This window comes from Equus przewalskii, chromosome 3 (assembly GCF_037783145.1).
Source record: "Equus przewalskii isolate Varuska chromosome 3, EquPr2, whole genome shotgun sequence".
NCBI lineage: Eukaryota > Metazoa > Chordata > Mammalia > Perissodactyla > Equidae > Equus > Equus przewalskii.
Genome location: NC_091833.1, coordinates 100157762 through 100174683, shown reverse-complemented (window position 1 = coordinate 100174683; position 16922 = coordinate 100157762). Strand labels below are relative to the sequence as shown.

General features: G+C 35.5%; 1 protein-coding gene across 1 annotated transcript in view; it reads right to left on the bottom strand.

Annotated features, from left to right (window-relative positions):
• Window positions 1–16922, bottom strand: part of DHX15 (DEAH-box helicase 15) — a 55481-nt gene that overhangs the window by 12524 nt on the left and 26035 nt on the right. The window contains exons 5-10 of the mRNA XM_008513561.2: window positions 15568–15786; window positions 9910–10077; window positions 2811–2897; window positions 1406–1555; window positions 895–1003; window positions 195–386 (exon numbers count right to left, since the gene is read on the bottom strand). Of these exons, the coding sequence (XP_008511783.1) occupies window positions 195–386; window positions 895–1003; window positions 1406–1555; window positions 2811–2897; window positions 9910–10077; window positions 15568–15786 (925 nt within the window). The remainder of the gene's footprint in view (window positions 1–194; window positions 387–894; window positions 1004–1405; window positions 1556–2810; window positions 2898–9909; window positions 10078–15567; window positions 15787–16922) is intronic.

The window sequence follows — 16922 nt, the reverse complement described above, 5'->3', positions numbered from 1 at the left end:
CGCACAATGACTTTACTTTTCGATATACTACGCCATTATGAAGCTATTTACAAGATATGGAGAAAACAAAATGAGTTCCTTAAAACCATCTATAAAATCCACTATCATACTAAATACTAAAAAACAAAACCATAAGTGAAGTCCACCCAAATTTTGAAGAGCGGGGCTTTTTTTAGTTCCTTTCCCTCTATTACCTGACAACATAGCAGTAATAGATAGGACCTCATTAGAACAGTTGTAGTCACAACTTGCAATAACCATTTTAGCGAGCTGTGGATCTAGAGGAAACTCTGCCATCATGGATCCCAATTCAGTCAGATCTCCATCATCATTTAAAGCAGCCAGATAATTCAAAAGTTCTAGGGCTCTCATCAGAGTTTCAGGAGCTGGGGGGAAACGGCAATCTATTAGACAAGCTGCCTTTAGCAAGCAAAAATGTGACAAAGTACAAACTATTATTAGCAATCTCATTTTTCATGCTACAGCAGACTAAACTCAGAACTCAAACTGTCATCAAATTCAATTACAGGGATCTAACAAACAACGAATCAAATGAAACTGCAAAATTTTCCTGTATAGTAGTTAAAACTGTCAACTTCCTAAGTAAATTAACTAACTGTTAACTCAACAATGTGTTTACCAACAATTTTTTTCTAAAACAAAATTAGGAAATTTTCATGCCCAGTCAATAATTCCCAGAATAATTTAGTTATTCGAGGGGGGATTTGCTCATACAATTGTCAGCTTTTAGTTTTAACACCAACACACAGGACTTATCTTGATGCATACTGGAAGAAGGTAAAATGTACTTAATATATAAAATGAATACGATGCAGAGAAAAAGAGTCAATTTTGGTTAAAAGATTTCATAAAACCTGCTTTGAGAATTCATACCTGGTGGATCCATAAAATCAAAATGCACCAAATCATCAATACCAAGTTTCTTCAACTGTAACACAACTGATCCTAAATTAGAACGTAAAATCTCAGGATAGGTGTTATCCTAGGAAAAAACAAAATTGTTTGTTCTGTTAAACATTCCTTAATCCTCTTGCTCCAGAGGATAAAACATATCTGTTCTCTGCCTCCTTAGCTATTTACTTTGGCATTACTTCTACATCACTGACTCAGATGAGAAAAATAGTTGTGGAATGGACTAAAAAGGAATCAGACACTTTCTTTGAACTATCTTTATAGCGTTCTAAGTGTTTCTGCTGCTGTCCACCTCAACTCAGAACTGTAAGAAGAGATTGTATTGGTAGATTACACCGTAAATCTCACTCAGGGAAAAATTAAGGAGGTTATGGTGCCAAAGGCAAGATCAAGCAAATGAAGCAATTTTCTTCTGGTAACAAATTCAACTTAACCTTCCAAACACATAGAAGGGTACAGCAAAACCTCTTACCTGCATTTCTGTTTTATAAGCTTTCTCTGTGTAAAGTCTGAAGCACTTCCCAGGTCTGGTACGTCCAGCTCGACCAGCCCTTTGTTGAGCTGAAGCTTTACTAATAGCTGTCACCAAAAGGGACTCAACTCTGATTCGAGGATTGTACACCTATTGGAATGGAAATAATACACGAATGATTCTTTCTTCTGCTAAACACAAAATTGTGATCTAACAGAAGTAGCCAAAGCTCACAGATAATCCCCAAGTAAACAAAGTGGTATTGATGACTGCTACGAATCATGCTGCCAAAGAAACAGAACCCGTCATCCTTTTGCCTTAACTTTCTTTCAGGTGTTCTGACTCTATCATTCTGAAAGACTCAAGCTAACATGAAAAAGTTCTTATCCAACATCCAGACAACTTACATCATCTTTACTCTTCCTAATTTTAAGTAATTTCAGTTATACCAGCTTCATCTTGCTTTTACATAGTGGACAGAGCTGAAGACTTTCTGCCTGAAAAGAACCTATCAATTTTAACACCTGATGTTCTCACTGGGCAACAACAAAAATCTTTTGAACTTAGTCCAGAAGTCAGCTACACGCTTTCAGTTTAAAGAAAATTTTGCCATAAAAATCATGAATACTAGGGTCAGCCCTGGTGGCCTAGTGATTAAGTTTGGTGTGCTCCACCTTGGTGGCTCAGGTTCGGTTCCTGGGCATAGACCTACACCAACTGCCAGCGGCCATGCTGTGGCAGCAGCTCACATACAAAAAAGAAAAAAGAGGCAGACTGGCAACAGAAGTTAGCTCAAGGTGAATCTTCCTCAGGAGGAAGGAAAAAAAAAAGAAAGCAAACAAACTAAAAGAACCACATGAATACTATGCATAACAAATTCTCTCCATTATACCTATAAAAATATAATCAAAGATCTTTGAATAACACATGTACTGTATTTATTGAGTAGTCACTTGGTTTGGCAAAAGTGCTTGGTATTCACTATTGATAAAGTAGCACTTAATGTACTATCTTTTCTCAAATACTATGCCTAGTATGTAAGAGAAACTCTAATTTAGTTGGATAACTGATCTGCAGGGATGACAATCTTGTACTCTTATTACTAGCCCTATATTCTTTAAATGAACATACAAACCAAAACACTCACCATCACTACACAGAAACAAAGAAACCAATGCAAGCCTAAAAGAAAAAAAGCCTAGGCTGAAACATTAAACGTGGGCTTAATATGTGAGAGCCAGCTGTATCACAAAGGGCTCAGATCACAGAAGTCAGAAAATGAACCACAAGAAAAAAGGAAAGTAATTCCAAAATCTAAATTTCAGCCATTGAGTGAGTAGGCAGTAAGTACTGTTAAGCTAACAATAATTTATAAAATATACAACTAAACTACTAAAATATATACCTTTTGTTTCGCAAATCCAGGATCAATCACAAATACCACACCATCTATTGTCAAAGACGTCTCTGCAATGTTAGTTGATACAACTACCTGTTAAGAAATAAACAGCATACAAATTATATTACAAGTCAAGTAAAATTCAAATGACAATCAGATTAGTCACTAACTTTCACTAAAAAATTTCAAACCAGTAATTAAACTAGAAATAAGGTTTCATTTTCAGTGGCCAATGCCTTACAGAGACAACATTTAAGAATTCAATATTTCATTTACTTCATCATAACTTCCTTTTTCAACAAAAGCTATTTACTTCAGGTTATCACTCAACCACATTACATTCTGATTCCTCAAACAGAAGGATAACATCAAAAGAAAAATATCAATGAAGCAATATAAGGCATACCTTACAGATGTCTCCCTAATAGAACACTCCTTGGTTAACAACAAACTCCACACAACACGTAGATTGTTCAATCTTTTCAGGCAATATTTACAAAGGAAAATTTTTTATCACCAAAAATCAAAATTTTAAACAAAATGACACATGGGGAAAAAAATTCTCAAGTTATAATCCAAGAAGAATTGGCAGATCATCAGAATCAAATATAGATGTTTTGGAAAGTATGCAGTCTCAAAGGGGATGACATGTACTATGTCACTGCATATAAACTAACTGTTGAGAATCATTTCAACTTTTCACTGACGGAAAAATGTTTAAAGCATTTACAAACTAATACGATACCTTTTTTAAATGTAGGTGTTTTACTGTATTTTAAAGGATGTTTCAGGAAATTGGTTAGGGGCTCAAGAATGACATATTACATAATTTTTCCTTTTTTAAACAGGAAAATGCGGTCTTCATTAGTGTTTTTACCCAGAACATCTGATTTTCAGGAACAGATTATTGCCATTAAGAGGGAGATGCCTGTATATGCAAGCAGTTGACACAGATGATGAATCGGATACAGAGTCTGCTCTTATAGTTTTTACAGTTTGTAAAGGAAGATTAGATATGGATAGAAAGAGTAAATGACACCAAAGATGTGCTGTGAGATTTAAAAAAGGTTTACTTCCACAGCAAAGACAAGGAAAGCTTACTGAGAAAATGGCATTTAGGACAGTTGCTGAAGGCAAGGTGGGATCTAACCACAAGAGAGAAGGGAAGAGCAAGAGAAGATTCAGCTTAAACAAGGGCATGCAGGCGAGAATGGTCACAGGCAAAGATAAGAAATGAAAGGACTCCTATTTAAAAACTTTACTAGAGAATCACTAACAGGGTAATATTTTAGAATCATTTACATGTCTAAAACCAAAATACTTCCTTTTTGCATGGTCAGTTAAAAAGACTGCTAACTAGCAAATGGATAAGAAAACCAGAGGTGGCTTGACATTACTGAAGTACATTTTTCAGGACATTTAGATGATCAGCACATTCAATAATCAGAACAAAAGCAAATATAAACAAGGTATATAAGATTGACAAGTGAACTTGAATAAATATAACGTGAGTTTAATATTCTTCCAGAAAGTCAGTGTATTGTAGTGAAAGAAGCCACGCATTTGGGGGTGGGTGGTAGAGCTAAAAATCAAACCTAAGCAGTTACGCAATGATGGAAAGGTTTTAATATCCCAAACTTCAATTTCCTTTTATAACTCTTGCTTATTAGTCTAGCAAGATGGGGGCTTTAAGAAATAAAATTAGACAATGGATATGGAAAGGCCGTATAAACTATCCAGAACTGACTACATGCCTGTGATTATATACGAGGTCTCCTGGTTTTCCGAAATTCTGGGGTGAAAATTATTGTATCCTGGATAGATATTTAGGACAGTGGAGGAAATTACTTTAAAAAAAAAAAAGTTATTTTGGAAAAAAATACATTTCACATATTTCTTCTAGAACAGAATACAGGCAATGAGATAAACTTTGATGTGATCCAAGTTTACAGCTCCTTATATAATTATTTAAAAATAATTTTTCGCCACAAAATAATTTGATTTGATGCACATGTGGTTTTGTGTGTGTGACATATTATACAATACTTGTAAGGAGATATGGATTTGTGATTCCACAAGTGTTTAAAAATCAGATGATTATGCCCATTTGGCAAGTCCCACGTCATTACTGACAGTCTACTGCCATCTAAAAGCCAAACTCTAAAACTAAAAATCATGTAAACAACTGTACAACACTGGAGGTACTTCTACTGACTACCACGAGAGCTGGAGAAATAATACCAGCTAAGGCTAAATAAAACACACACACACACAAAATGCAAAAGAAAAGACAAATAAATGAGATGATAACAAGTTATCTAACTTCCCTGGAACCTTAGCAGTGGAGATGAGACAAGCCCTAACTATGTTCCAGAATTAAGTGGCACATGATCTTATTAGCAATTGGTCAGAACACAAAGTGATCCTGAATTTGTCAAGGGACTTATATATGACCAATGGGAATATATATAAGCTTTCTAGGCTATATCTTGGCAATAAGTAGTCAGAGCCTTAAAAAGTGTTCAAACCTAACTGACCAAGTAACTATTCCAGGTAAGTAACCCCAAATACTATAAAGAATAAATCCTATGATAGAAAGTTTGACACTGCTGCCAATTTTATCTTTTTTAAATTCAGTGTGCTAAGAGTAAACTTTCATCTAGATTTATCCCCTCCCCCTTCAATACTATGTCTTCTAATGAAAACCACTTTGATTTATTGCAATAATTCCATTTCAAAGTAGTAGAACTCAGAGTACTTGATTTGCTCTACTTGAATTCTATTTGGACACAATAATGCATTTAGGTTAAACTAGTTTGGAATTTTAGTCCCAAGGGAACTCTGTGGGTCTCCAACTCAGTAAGAACATTAACTTATTTGTTTGTAAACATCCCAGCAGCACCACACTAAGTTATCTTCAGACAGTGGATCATTAAGTCTCTCTTTAAAACTATACAATTATCTCCACGAGGACCATTTCTCTTTTTTTATTGAGCAAAGTATGCTCTGAGCCATGTTAACTAGTAAAATGTAAGATAAGCTACAGAAAAACCAGTTATTTGTATGGATAAAATTAATGAAAAATAAATAAAATGAAAGAGTAGTTGCTGAATTTTAGTAACACCAAATCTACAAAACAGCAATTATAAGCCTTAGTCAAAAGATGCACAGAAGTGATTTACTGATGAGTAAACCCGAATGCATATACAAAAATACTGCTTGAGCTTAAAGTCAAACCCTTGAATAAACGGCAAGCATTATCAAAACAGGTAAAAATATCTACCTTCACATAAATAGATGGATTGCATTCGCAACTTTTCTTGATCATTAAAAACTTGAAATAGTTCACCATTAGCGCTGTTAGAAGTCCACATAAAAGGAACTAAGTAACTATTTGTAAAAGGCATGCTAGTTAAGTCCCCAGGTGCCCATAAATCTTTACCTTTAATATAGCCTACATTTAAAAAATTTAATACCAAAAAGCTTTCTTGTTAGTTTTACCACAATGAAATTATAAATTGTTTTGCATAAATAAATACAATGAGAAGTAAGATAATAAATAAAGCACTACCTTACAGAAAGTACCAAAATATAGAGTAAAGCAGAACTATAATTATTTTGGTGGAATTTAAAAAATTGTATTAAACATTCTCTTTGTTCTAAACCTTTCAATACTTATTATATTCTACTCTATGCTATTATCCTTACAGTAGAACAAAGTAAACAACAAAAAATGAATCAAATTGTACTTTGTTTTACATAACTGGAAGCAGAGAGTAAATCCCTGTGTTCCTACGTAATTTTAAATTATTTGTGAATATCAGTGACAGTTACTCTTGAATGAAAGTCCCCATTCTAGTAACTGGCACAATAATGTTTAATGAATTCAGGACAGAAGAAAGAACCAAGCTCTGGCCTCAACCTTTATTTTATGAGGTAAACAGAATTTTATCAAAGTTGTGGCATTTTTTACAGGGAATAGGAAAAGAGCAAGTGAATACCAGTTCTTCCTGTTCCTGTTCCAGTATCCACTCACTTCCCCTCATAACCTGTATGCACCTTAATTCTCACCCTTCCTCCTTCCCCACAATCCCACCAATACTCTCTCCCACACTAACTGGGCGGGCCAGGCCCTGGGTCTGATGGTCACCTGCTCATCTGGCATGCCAGTCAGAGCTTGGCCAGAGTGTGTTTCAGGTATCTCAGGGTTTCAGAGGGAGCTCCTACCTCCTCCTAGGCAGCTTCCTAGCCCAGAATCAAAAATACATGATTTGATAAGCGAATCCTCCTCTATAAACTAGGCTTCTATAAAAATTTTTCATTTTCCCTTAAATACGCTGCGCTTCAACAACGTGTTTTTCCTCAAAATGAGAATGATGCATCAATTGCCAAGGAAACCATCCCTCCCTTCCAATGAGATCATCCAGGGAGACTATTACAGTGCTCTTCTCAACCTCTAAAATGAAGCAGACTCATGCCAAGAGATAACATGAATTCCCAGCAAGAGGTCCTATAGCGTTAGCTAAATCAAATACCATCAATGGATGATGAAGAGGCATTGTGGCCCTTAGTTTTCATTCTGAATTAAAAGCTCAAAATGGGATCCCAAGGTGAGCTCAAGCCTTGGGGAACCCAACGGTCCCTCATAATCTGTGGCCACCATCAAACATACATCCAACTGCTGTTCAACCACTCTTTGCAGTAAGACAAAATTCTCAATATCCTTAGAATTTACAAGAACACAAAAAGCAATAGTTAAAAACAAGAACTATTTCTACTCCACGGGCTTAAGTTGTAGATTCTATAAAATGTATCATGTATTGGACTGGCACCAGACTAAACCTAAATTTCCAAAACACTAAAAGTTAACAGAACAAAGAAGGGCTCAGATGTAAAGTAAGTTTTAATAAATGTAGGCCCAATACTTCTCAAAGTAACTCAAAATGGAATGAAGAGAACTACATGAAAAGATAGACAAACAAGATAAATCTTGCTGTATGCCAATTTTGCTCAACGGTAAATAAAAACACTTTTAAAATTAAAACAAATGGAGATAAACAAAATGCATGATTTCAAGAAAAACTAAATACTCTGCCTGGAAAATGCATTCACTTCTCTTTAGAAATGTTTAAGAAATAGCTACATTACTTTATACATCTGTTGATACAGAATCAAGCTAAAACCTCCAGAGAATAAGTATTTTTCAGTCAATAAATCAACTTCAAACTATATACTAAAGTTATCACTTAAACTCCAAGTTTTCCTCCAAAGTTCACAATGTACATAAAGTAACAAGAGAAGAATGTTTTAACATGTTCTAGAGATAGCACAATGACAAAAATGATTGGAAAGTTCAGCATAATGAAGCTATGATCAGACTATTTTTTAAGTCAGACACTATTCTTGCTGATCTATGAAAAATTAAAAAGCTGATTTTTTCCCTATCAATCTCCTGTTAATTTATATTCCACTAGGCTGGTATTGTATACCCATTCAAAAATTCTTTCAATTTGAAAAACGTATCTGGTTCATTTAACTTTTACAAAACCATGTGAAGAAATAATTAGCCATGATATAGTTAAATATCTTTATAATTTGTAATTTTTCAACCACCATCAAAAATATTATTAGTATACAGATTGAAAAAAATATAGCAAAAGAAGTTTTGAATCTGTTGGTCTTGAATGTGGAAATAAAAAAGCAACTGGTTCCAAATTTGACAAGCAAATCATAAGTGAGTAGCATTTCAGGTAAGACTTCTTTCCTACGAATCAACTCCAGAAATTCATGGTGGTTACCATGAGAGCATAGTTTGCTCTAGATGTTAGTACTCTGTATACACCACCAAACTTAATCCTTGACAATCATCTCCCATGGTGACGAAGGTAATAAATTGCTGTTAATGCTGTCAAGTTGACTGACTCCTAGCGACCCTGTGTACAGCACAGGAGAAGTCTGCTAGGTCTTTTTGGCACCACCCTTTCACACCTTCAGGCACGATACCAGACACTGCTCCACTGCTATTCATAGGGTTTGCATAGCCAATTTTTTTGGAAGTGGGTGGCCAAGCCCTTCTTTCCAGTCTGTCTTAGTCTGGAAATTCCACTGAAACCTGCTGGTATTTGAAATACTGGTAGCATAGCTTTCAGCATCACAGCAACATGCAGCCACCACAGTATGACAACCAACAGACAGGCGGTGTGGTTCCCTGACTGGGAGATGAAACCAGACTGCAGCAGTGAGAGCACCGCATCTTAACCACTAGACCAGCAGGGATAGGTAATAAATTATATCCACTTTAAAAAATGAAAACTTTAAAACCAGAGATTAAGAGTCTTAGCAAAATTCACATGCAGCTATTATACTGCCTAATAAATGGCTGGGCTTTAAAAAAGTCAAGTTTGACTCCACTGTTCTAGTAGTTTTCAGACCTTTTTAAAAAAAATGCAATCACTTTCAGAGAATCTATTAGAACCTACATCTCTTAAAAAATAAAAGCACAGCTGCTCTGCTCCAAACTAGAATTCAGATCTCCTTTCCTATCCCCTCAACACAATACCCAGAAACCGGGTTGAAAAACCCTTCCTCCCTCCCTGCAACCAGGCACACCAAAGGGATCCACAAAGGGATCCACAGTTCCTGCCCTTGGGAACCCACGCTTTTAATCAGACATTTGTGCAGTCAACGTTTCATACCTAATAGACATGACATTTGCTGGGTCTTCAAGGAAATTCTAGGCAGACGCCAAGACACTGAACAAAAAAGTGCTGAGATTTTGCCAAGTGATTTAATGGAAAGACAGACAGCACTAAGCCATCCTTCCTTTTTCTTAACCCACCAAAACCAACCTCTCATTTGCTAAGGAGGGACCTCCCGTGGGGGCATAAGCAGCACCTGCTCTTTCTCTAAGGTCAAAAGATATACAAAACTCCACCAAAAACATACTTTTTTCCTATTTACTTTTGAAATTCAGATTATTTTGTAGTGTACAATCCAGTTCACAACCACCAATAACTTAGTCCTTTTTAATTCAATATAGTTTGATATCTCAGAGACAATTCTTTCAGTATTAATGAAATGTTTACAGAGAATATTTCTATGCTACCTTTCTTCCAATTGCTCCATTCTGTTTTTTTGGAGGCGGAGGTTCAAAAATCCGTTGCTGCTGCTGAGGTGGGAGTGTAGAGTACAATGGAATGATTTTAATGTCACCAACTTCCGGGCCCAAATCATCAACCTCACGTTTTATTCTCTTACAGGCTTCGTCAATTTCCTACAAAATAAAAGTTTGAGTCTGAAAACAAGACGAATACACACTGAAATATTTTAAGTATTTATCATACTTCTAGTTCTATGTGGCTTATTTTCAATTTAGTAATCAAAATTAACTTAGCAAATTTCATCTGGATTTTCAAAATAATCCAAGAAACTTTGATTTCTGCAGTCAAATAAACATACAACAGCCTTACTGGCATTCCACATCTTTCTTTTTAGAGTAGGGTGTCCCAATTAATTCTCTAAAGTGTACTAAAATCGGAATTTCTCACCCAGGAATATTTAACTGTAATCATAACCTTTTCAATTTTCAGAATCTAAAACAAACTGATGTGCCAGATATTTTAAATAAGCCAATTAGGCTTAAGGTCACAAATCACAAAGACAATTATATGGAAGACTTGCTTCATTGTGCCTGCTGAGGACAAACACTTCTACATTATCAACACAGATATTCAAAACTAGGTTGACTCAAATATCTTACAGCACCTTCAAAAATTTCACTACCACTGAAAACTCCTTCAGTGCATTTGCATTCAAACCCAGGTTTAAGGAGAGGACAATGACTATTGAGAAAGTGGGAGAGACAGGCATGTGGACGCTCTAGGGTGTGGCAAAGGGACTTAAAAAACGAAGAGGGGGACATATTTTAAATTTTACTGAAGCATTAATTCAGTTAAACTCAGAATTATGTTAAACAATGACTTGGCAGCCTGTCCAAAGAGAGACCCAATCAGAAACTACCCTTATCAATACAAATAATCTCTTATTCAAAGGGCAGAATGATTAAAAAAAAACACAGGAAAAAGTTTATCAGGTAAACTAGAATAAATTTCTTTGAAATGTTAAGTCAAAGCGCTTTGTTTCTGTGTTAAAGAATACAATGTTCGGGGCTGGCCCCGTGGCCAAGTGGTTAAGTTCGCGCACTCCGCAGCAGGCGGCCTAGTGTTTCGTTGGTTCGAATCCTGGGCGCAGACATGGCACTGCTCATCAGACCACGCTGAGGCGGCGTCCCACATGCCACAACTAGAAGAAGCCACAACGAAGAATACACAACTATGTACCTGGGGGCTTTGGGGAGAAAAAGGAAAAAATAAAAAAAAAAATCTTAAAAAAAAAAAAAAAAAAAAAAGAATACAATGTTCTTGGATACTCAAGAACAAAAATTTTTTTCCATTTATTTCAAACATACTAGTTTTCTTCAATGACAGATAACGTCTTAAAAATTGTAACAGAAAATTACTATTAAGGATTCAATCTTAATAATTCCCTTTGAGACCTAAAGTTTCTTTAAAAAAAAAAATGAAAGAACCCTATTCACAGAAAGAAAAAAATTTAACACAAATATTTTTAGAAAAAAATTGCTTTCAAATGCTGTATCTAGATTAGAATGCCCCCTGCTGGTATGCAAATACAAAATGAGATCTCTTCCAAATAACCAAAAGACATAAATATAAATCCAAAACTAGATTTTTCTAAAATAAAAAAATAAGGGAAGGGGCTGGCCCCGTGGCCGAGTGGTTAAGTTCGCGCGCTCCGCTGCAGGCGGCCCAGTGTTTCGTTAGTTCGAATCCTGGGCGCGGACATGGCACTGCTCATCAAACCACGCTGAGGCAGCGTCCCACATGCCACAACTAGAAGGACCCACAACGAAGAATACACAACTATGTACCGGAGGGCTTTGGGGAGAAAAAAAGGAAAAAATAAAAATCTTAAAAAAAAAAAAAAAAAAAATAAGGGAAAACCAACTCTAATACTCAGAATATTTGCAATTTTGTTAATTTAACCACATATCTGACTAGAAAATGTATGGTCAGAAGTTACTAAACATTCAGATTTCACTTATTAGAAAAATCTAAGTGCCCAAAATCATACATTTGCATACTCCAGAATTTTAACAAGGTACCAACTTTACTTGGGACTAGACTCTCCAATCTGCTAACCACGTATGGAGCTAAAATAAAATCACTACTGCATGGGATATAAAGATATCTCTAAAGAGGGGGGGAAATCTCCACATCACTAATGTTTTCATATAAACAAGGTTCTAAACACTAAGTTGTAAAACTCCGAAACAAAAATTTTCCCTAAGATTTACCAAACTGCCATAAAATCAACACTGTCAGTTTAGAAGACCAGGAAACTCACTGACATGCATCAGCACAAAGCAACCATCAGCTTAGTCATGAGCAATATTGAGAAGTGAGACAGGAGTTCACGAGTTTCTGATTTGAAGAAACTTTCAACTCCAATACGTTAGTAAATTAATTTGGACCCTAATAATTTAAAGAGGTTGAACTCAATGTAGAAAAGTCATTTGACTCAGCAAAATTAAAGATAAAAGAATGTGCAGTTTATAGAATGAAGGGTTTCAACATTTTCAAGTATCTATTTACAAACAATTGATATTTCAATTATAATCATTCTTATCTAATTCAGTAGTATAGCTCTACTAAGGACTTCCACTAGGCAACATTTAATTTTAATCATAGGTCCAGAGTTCACGCATTAACATAACATAAAAAACACTCCAGAAGTCAAATTTTTCCCAACTCTCACCAAATAAAACTAGTCTCTCCAACTTCCAAATTAACTCAGATGACTACTGTTTAAACGGTCAAAACAATAATATTAAAATTTTAAAATTTCATGAGATAACTAAATTTTATGGATGCTATTCATATGCCAACAGGAGTAGTGAATTCCCAGAATCTACCATTTAATTGAGCAAGTAAAAATAACAAAGGTTCACAGACATGATGAATAATATTTTACATATCTTTAAATCAGTTCTACTAAACACAATCAATGATACAAAACACTTTAGGTACTCTGCTATCTTCTCTCCGGGTCTTCAAATTCAAGACTAGTCATCTAAAGAGAACTTAAAAATTTAACAGGACACATTTAAACCCAGTTCACAGCCACAGGAACACTTTCCTGAAAGAAAGAAACTCCCCCAGCACACATTTCAAAACCACGGAGCTTACCCCCCACTCCCCTTTCCCCAGATACGGGACAGTTGCCAAAATAAGAACTGCACGAAATAAACTCATAGAAAAGAAAGCCTTTCAGGTCCTCACCATGAGGCCATGTGATACTTCTGATATGGTTGGTTATTTGAACATAATGACTGTTTTAAATAATCATTTAAGAAAACATGCTATGCACTTTGGAGGAAGTGAGAAACTATCAAGACCAGACACAAAAGGAGAAAATGCAAACCTCTACGGCCTCAACACTGTATTACAGAATAAATACTGTCTATACGCCATCAAAAAAGCATTTGGTACTCCTGCTTACAAAATATACAGAAATCCTTCATTCAAAATGCATAAAAAGGAAAACTAGTACAAACAAAGGTTTATCTGTAAAACTGAATTTGCAACACATCTTATTTCCCAAAAGAACAAGTATGATTCCCTATTGGGAATGATTTTGCATCCCTCAGGGGACATCTGGCAATATCTCCAGACATTTTTGGTTCTCACAACTGGGAGAGCAAGTGTTACTGCATCTAGTGGGCAGAGGCCAGAGATACTACTAAACATCCTGCAATGCACAGAGCAACCCACAACAAAGAACTAATCGGCCTACAATGAAAATAGTGCTGAGGTTGAAAAACCCTGCTCTATCGAAAAGAAACTTTGGCCAATGGGGCACAAATCATACACTATATGGACAATACAAGAAATACAAAGATTAAAAAAACATTACTTAACATTTATGTTAGCTCAGGGACAATCTTCCTCAAGCAAAAAGAGGAAGATTGGCAACAGATGTTATTAGCTCAGGGTCAATCTTCCTCACAAAAAATTTTAAAAATTTAAAAATTACTGAACATTTATAGCTCTAAATGCAACAGCATTTGCTCAAATACTATATACTAAGCCTCCTTGTAGAAAAAGAACACAAATAAGATAGTTCACATTCTAGTGGAGGCAGGTGGTCACAGAGGAGACCTCCGATTTTGCTATCTGAGAGAACTAGGGCAATTCCCCACAACACTGTTAGGGTGGTCTCATTAATGTACCACAGGCATTATGCTGGCTAAAATATTCCTCTGGAGCAGCGACCTTTAAACCTAAGGGAATATAAAAATGGCCTGAGGAGCTTGTTGAAGATGCAGATTCCTATATTTCACTCTCAATTTTCCCCTGTTTCAGCAAGTCTGGGACAGAGCCAAGAACCTGCTTTGTTTAACAAACTCTCTTCCCCTAGGCAGGTAATCCACTGACCACACTTGAGAAAAAATGTTCTGGAGCAGGGGTCAGATGTTTTACTACAAAGGGCCAAAATATTTTAGGTTTTGCATCCATATACCCATCTAGTTGCATACTCTTTGTTTTTATTTACAATCCTTTAAAAATGTAAAAACAATTCTTAACCACTGAGCCACAGAAAAACTAAAACAGAAAGAGGGTCAGCACACGTAGCTATTTAAAGTTAATTAAAATTCCATAAAATCAAAATTTAGTCCCTCCTCTCACTAGCCACATTTCAAATACTCAAAAGCTGTATGTTGTTGGTGGCACCATATTGAATAGCAGACAGACAGAACATTTTCAGCATTGAAGAAAGTTCTAACGGGGCAGCCCTGCTCTAGAACCTTGCTAAGTAAACCCTTCAGCTCTTCAGCATTACTTGAAAGCTTGTTAGAAATACAGAATCTCACACCCCACCTGACCTACTGAATCAGAATCTGCAAAAGTGTCTAAATGATCTGCATGTATATTAGTTTGAGAAGCACATTCTAGAAAATTCATAAGGCTGATTAGAGCAAATAATAAGCTCTAAGAAAAAAATCGGGTAAATGGCTTTCTAAAACTGTTTTATCCAGACAACTTTTCCTGAGCTTAATTAGCCACTAAATTTTACAGCACACCTACAAAAGTCCCATTGGAAACGAGTTTAGAAAATGCTGCATCTGAGAATAACATTCTTATCTTAAAGGAAGGTAAATTCTAAATAAGGAATTTCAGTGATACCTTCCAATCCTCAGCGAGCACAGGGAAGAAGACAAAAACAAAACACAAACATTTGTTTCAATGGTGGAAGGGCACCCGAGTTCACTCACAAGCTAAATAACTGACTATAACAGCCTGATTTCACAGCAGCTATGATTCAAATTTATGCCTCAGAAAAACTGCAAATTACCACACACCACTTACCACCCAGGTCTCTCCAAAGTTGGGACAACCATTGCTAAATCTTGACATTCTAAAAGCATTCAACACTCTTAAGATAATTAACTAAAACACAAACACTAGTGGTAAAAAAGGTATTCCTAGAGTACACAGATAAAAGGGGTTATATGAAACACATACATAAAAGGGGTCATATATAAATACAATCAAGTTGAAGACAAATTTTAAACACTGAGCTAAGAAATATATGGTTAATACATGCCAAGTTCTTAAGCTGAAAGCTGTTGCATAATAAAAATAATATGCCAAAGGTTAAATAATGAAGCAAGTAATGACCATACCTCTTGACCAGTTAAGAAAAGGAGAAGATCTCCCTCCTCCTCTTCACACATATGAATTTGGATCACTGTTCGAATCGCTGCTTCAAGATAATCTCTCTCTGGTTCGGGAGTATAAAAGATCTCGACAGGATGTGTACGCCCAGGAATAGTTAAGAGAGGACAGTTATCAAAGTAAATCTGGAATTTTCCTGCATCTAGAGTAGCGCTCATAACTATAACCTGAAAAGAAAAGAGTAAATTATCTGAAATTATCTTCAAGGATTCTTAAAATAGACAACTACAGTAATGATTACTAAATTTATTAATTATAAAGAAGCCTACAAAAATCTTCATATAATTGTGATTAAAAAACCAAATACAGGGGGCCAGCCCAATGGCACGATGGTTAAATTCACACACTCCACTTCAGCAGCCTAGAGTTCACAGGTTCGGATCCTAGGTGTGGACCACACACTGCTCATCAAGCCATGCTGTGATGGTGTCCCATATACAAAATAGAGGAAGACTGGCACAGATGTTAGCTCACTGACAATCTTCCTCACCAAAAAAACAAAAAAAAAAGAAAAGAAAAAAGAAAAAACAACAAAAATCAATTACAAAAAGGCTGAGCTATAGTAAGTTATTTATATTTAACAAAATTAGAAACAAACCTGACATCCAATAAATAAACTATAATATCTTCATGAAACAATACCTTCAAAATCAAAGTTTATAAAATTCCATAATATGTAAAAGAGATTGGTAAAAGACATTAGAAGGTAGCATGATTACTACTATGTTTATTAAAACAGAACACCACAACTTCACACATAGGGAAAAACAGGAAGTGCAAAAAAAAAAATCAGTGGCCAATATAAATTTTCTCCCTGCTTCCAAACCATCTTTAACAAGTATGACTTTAGAAAAATTCCTAAAGTAAGCATGGGTTTTTCTGTACTGTTGTAAAAAGCCACAGCTACAAAAGGTCGTTCAGATACACGGCTGCAGTGATTGTGCAGTCACCCTCCCTCTATGTAAATCATACATATATAATCCATTAAAAATTTACTGAAACAGAATGTTCCCCCATAAAACATTCTACTACAGAGTTCCTAATTTCTACTTTCAGTTTCTCCCTAAAACCTCAATAGCTCATAAGGTTTAATCAATAATGATAGTACTCATATAGTTCTTCAAATATATTCTTTAAAAACACAAATTTAATTTTTATAAGCAAAAACATACTCATATCAATTTTTTGAAGATGCAGCATCATTCTGTCCCTCTATAACACATATGCTAACACAGGATAGTGAGTCTAAGGTTCAAAGGACAGTAAGCACACACACACGCACACACAATGAAAAAGGGGAACT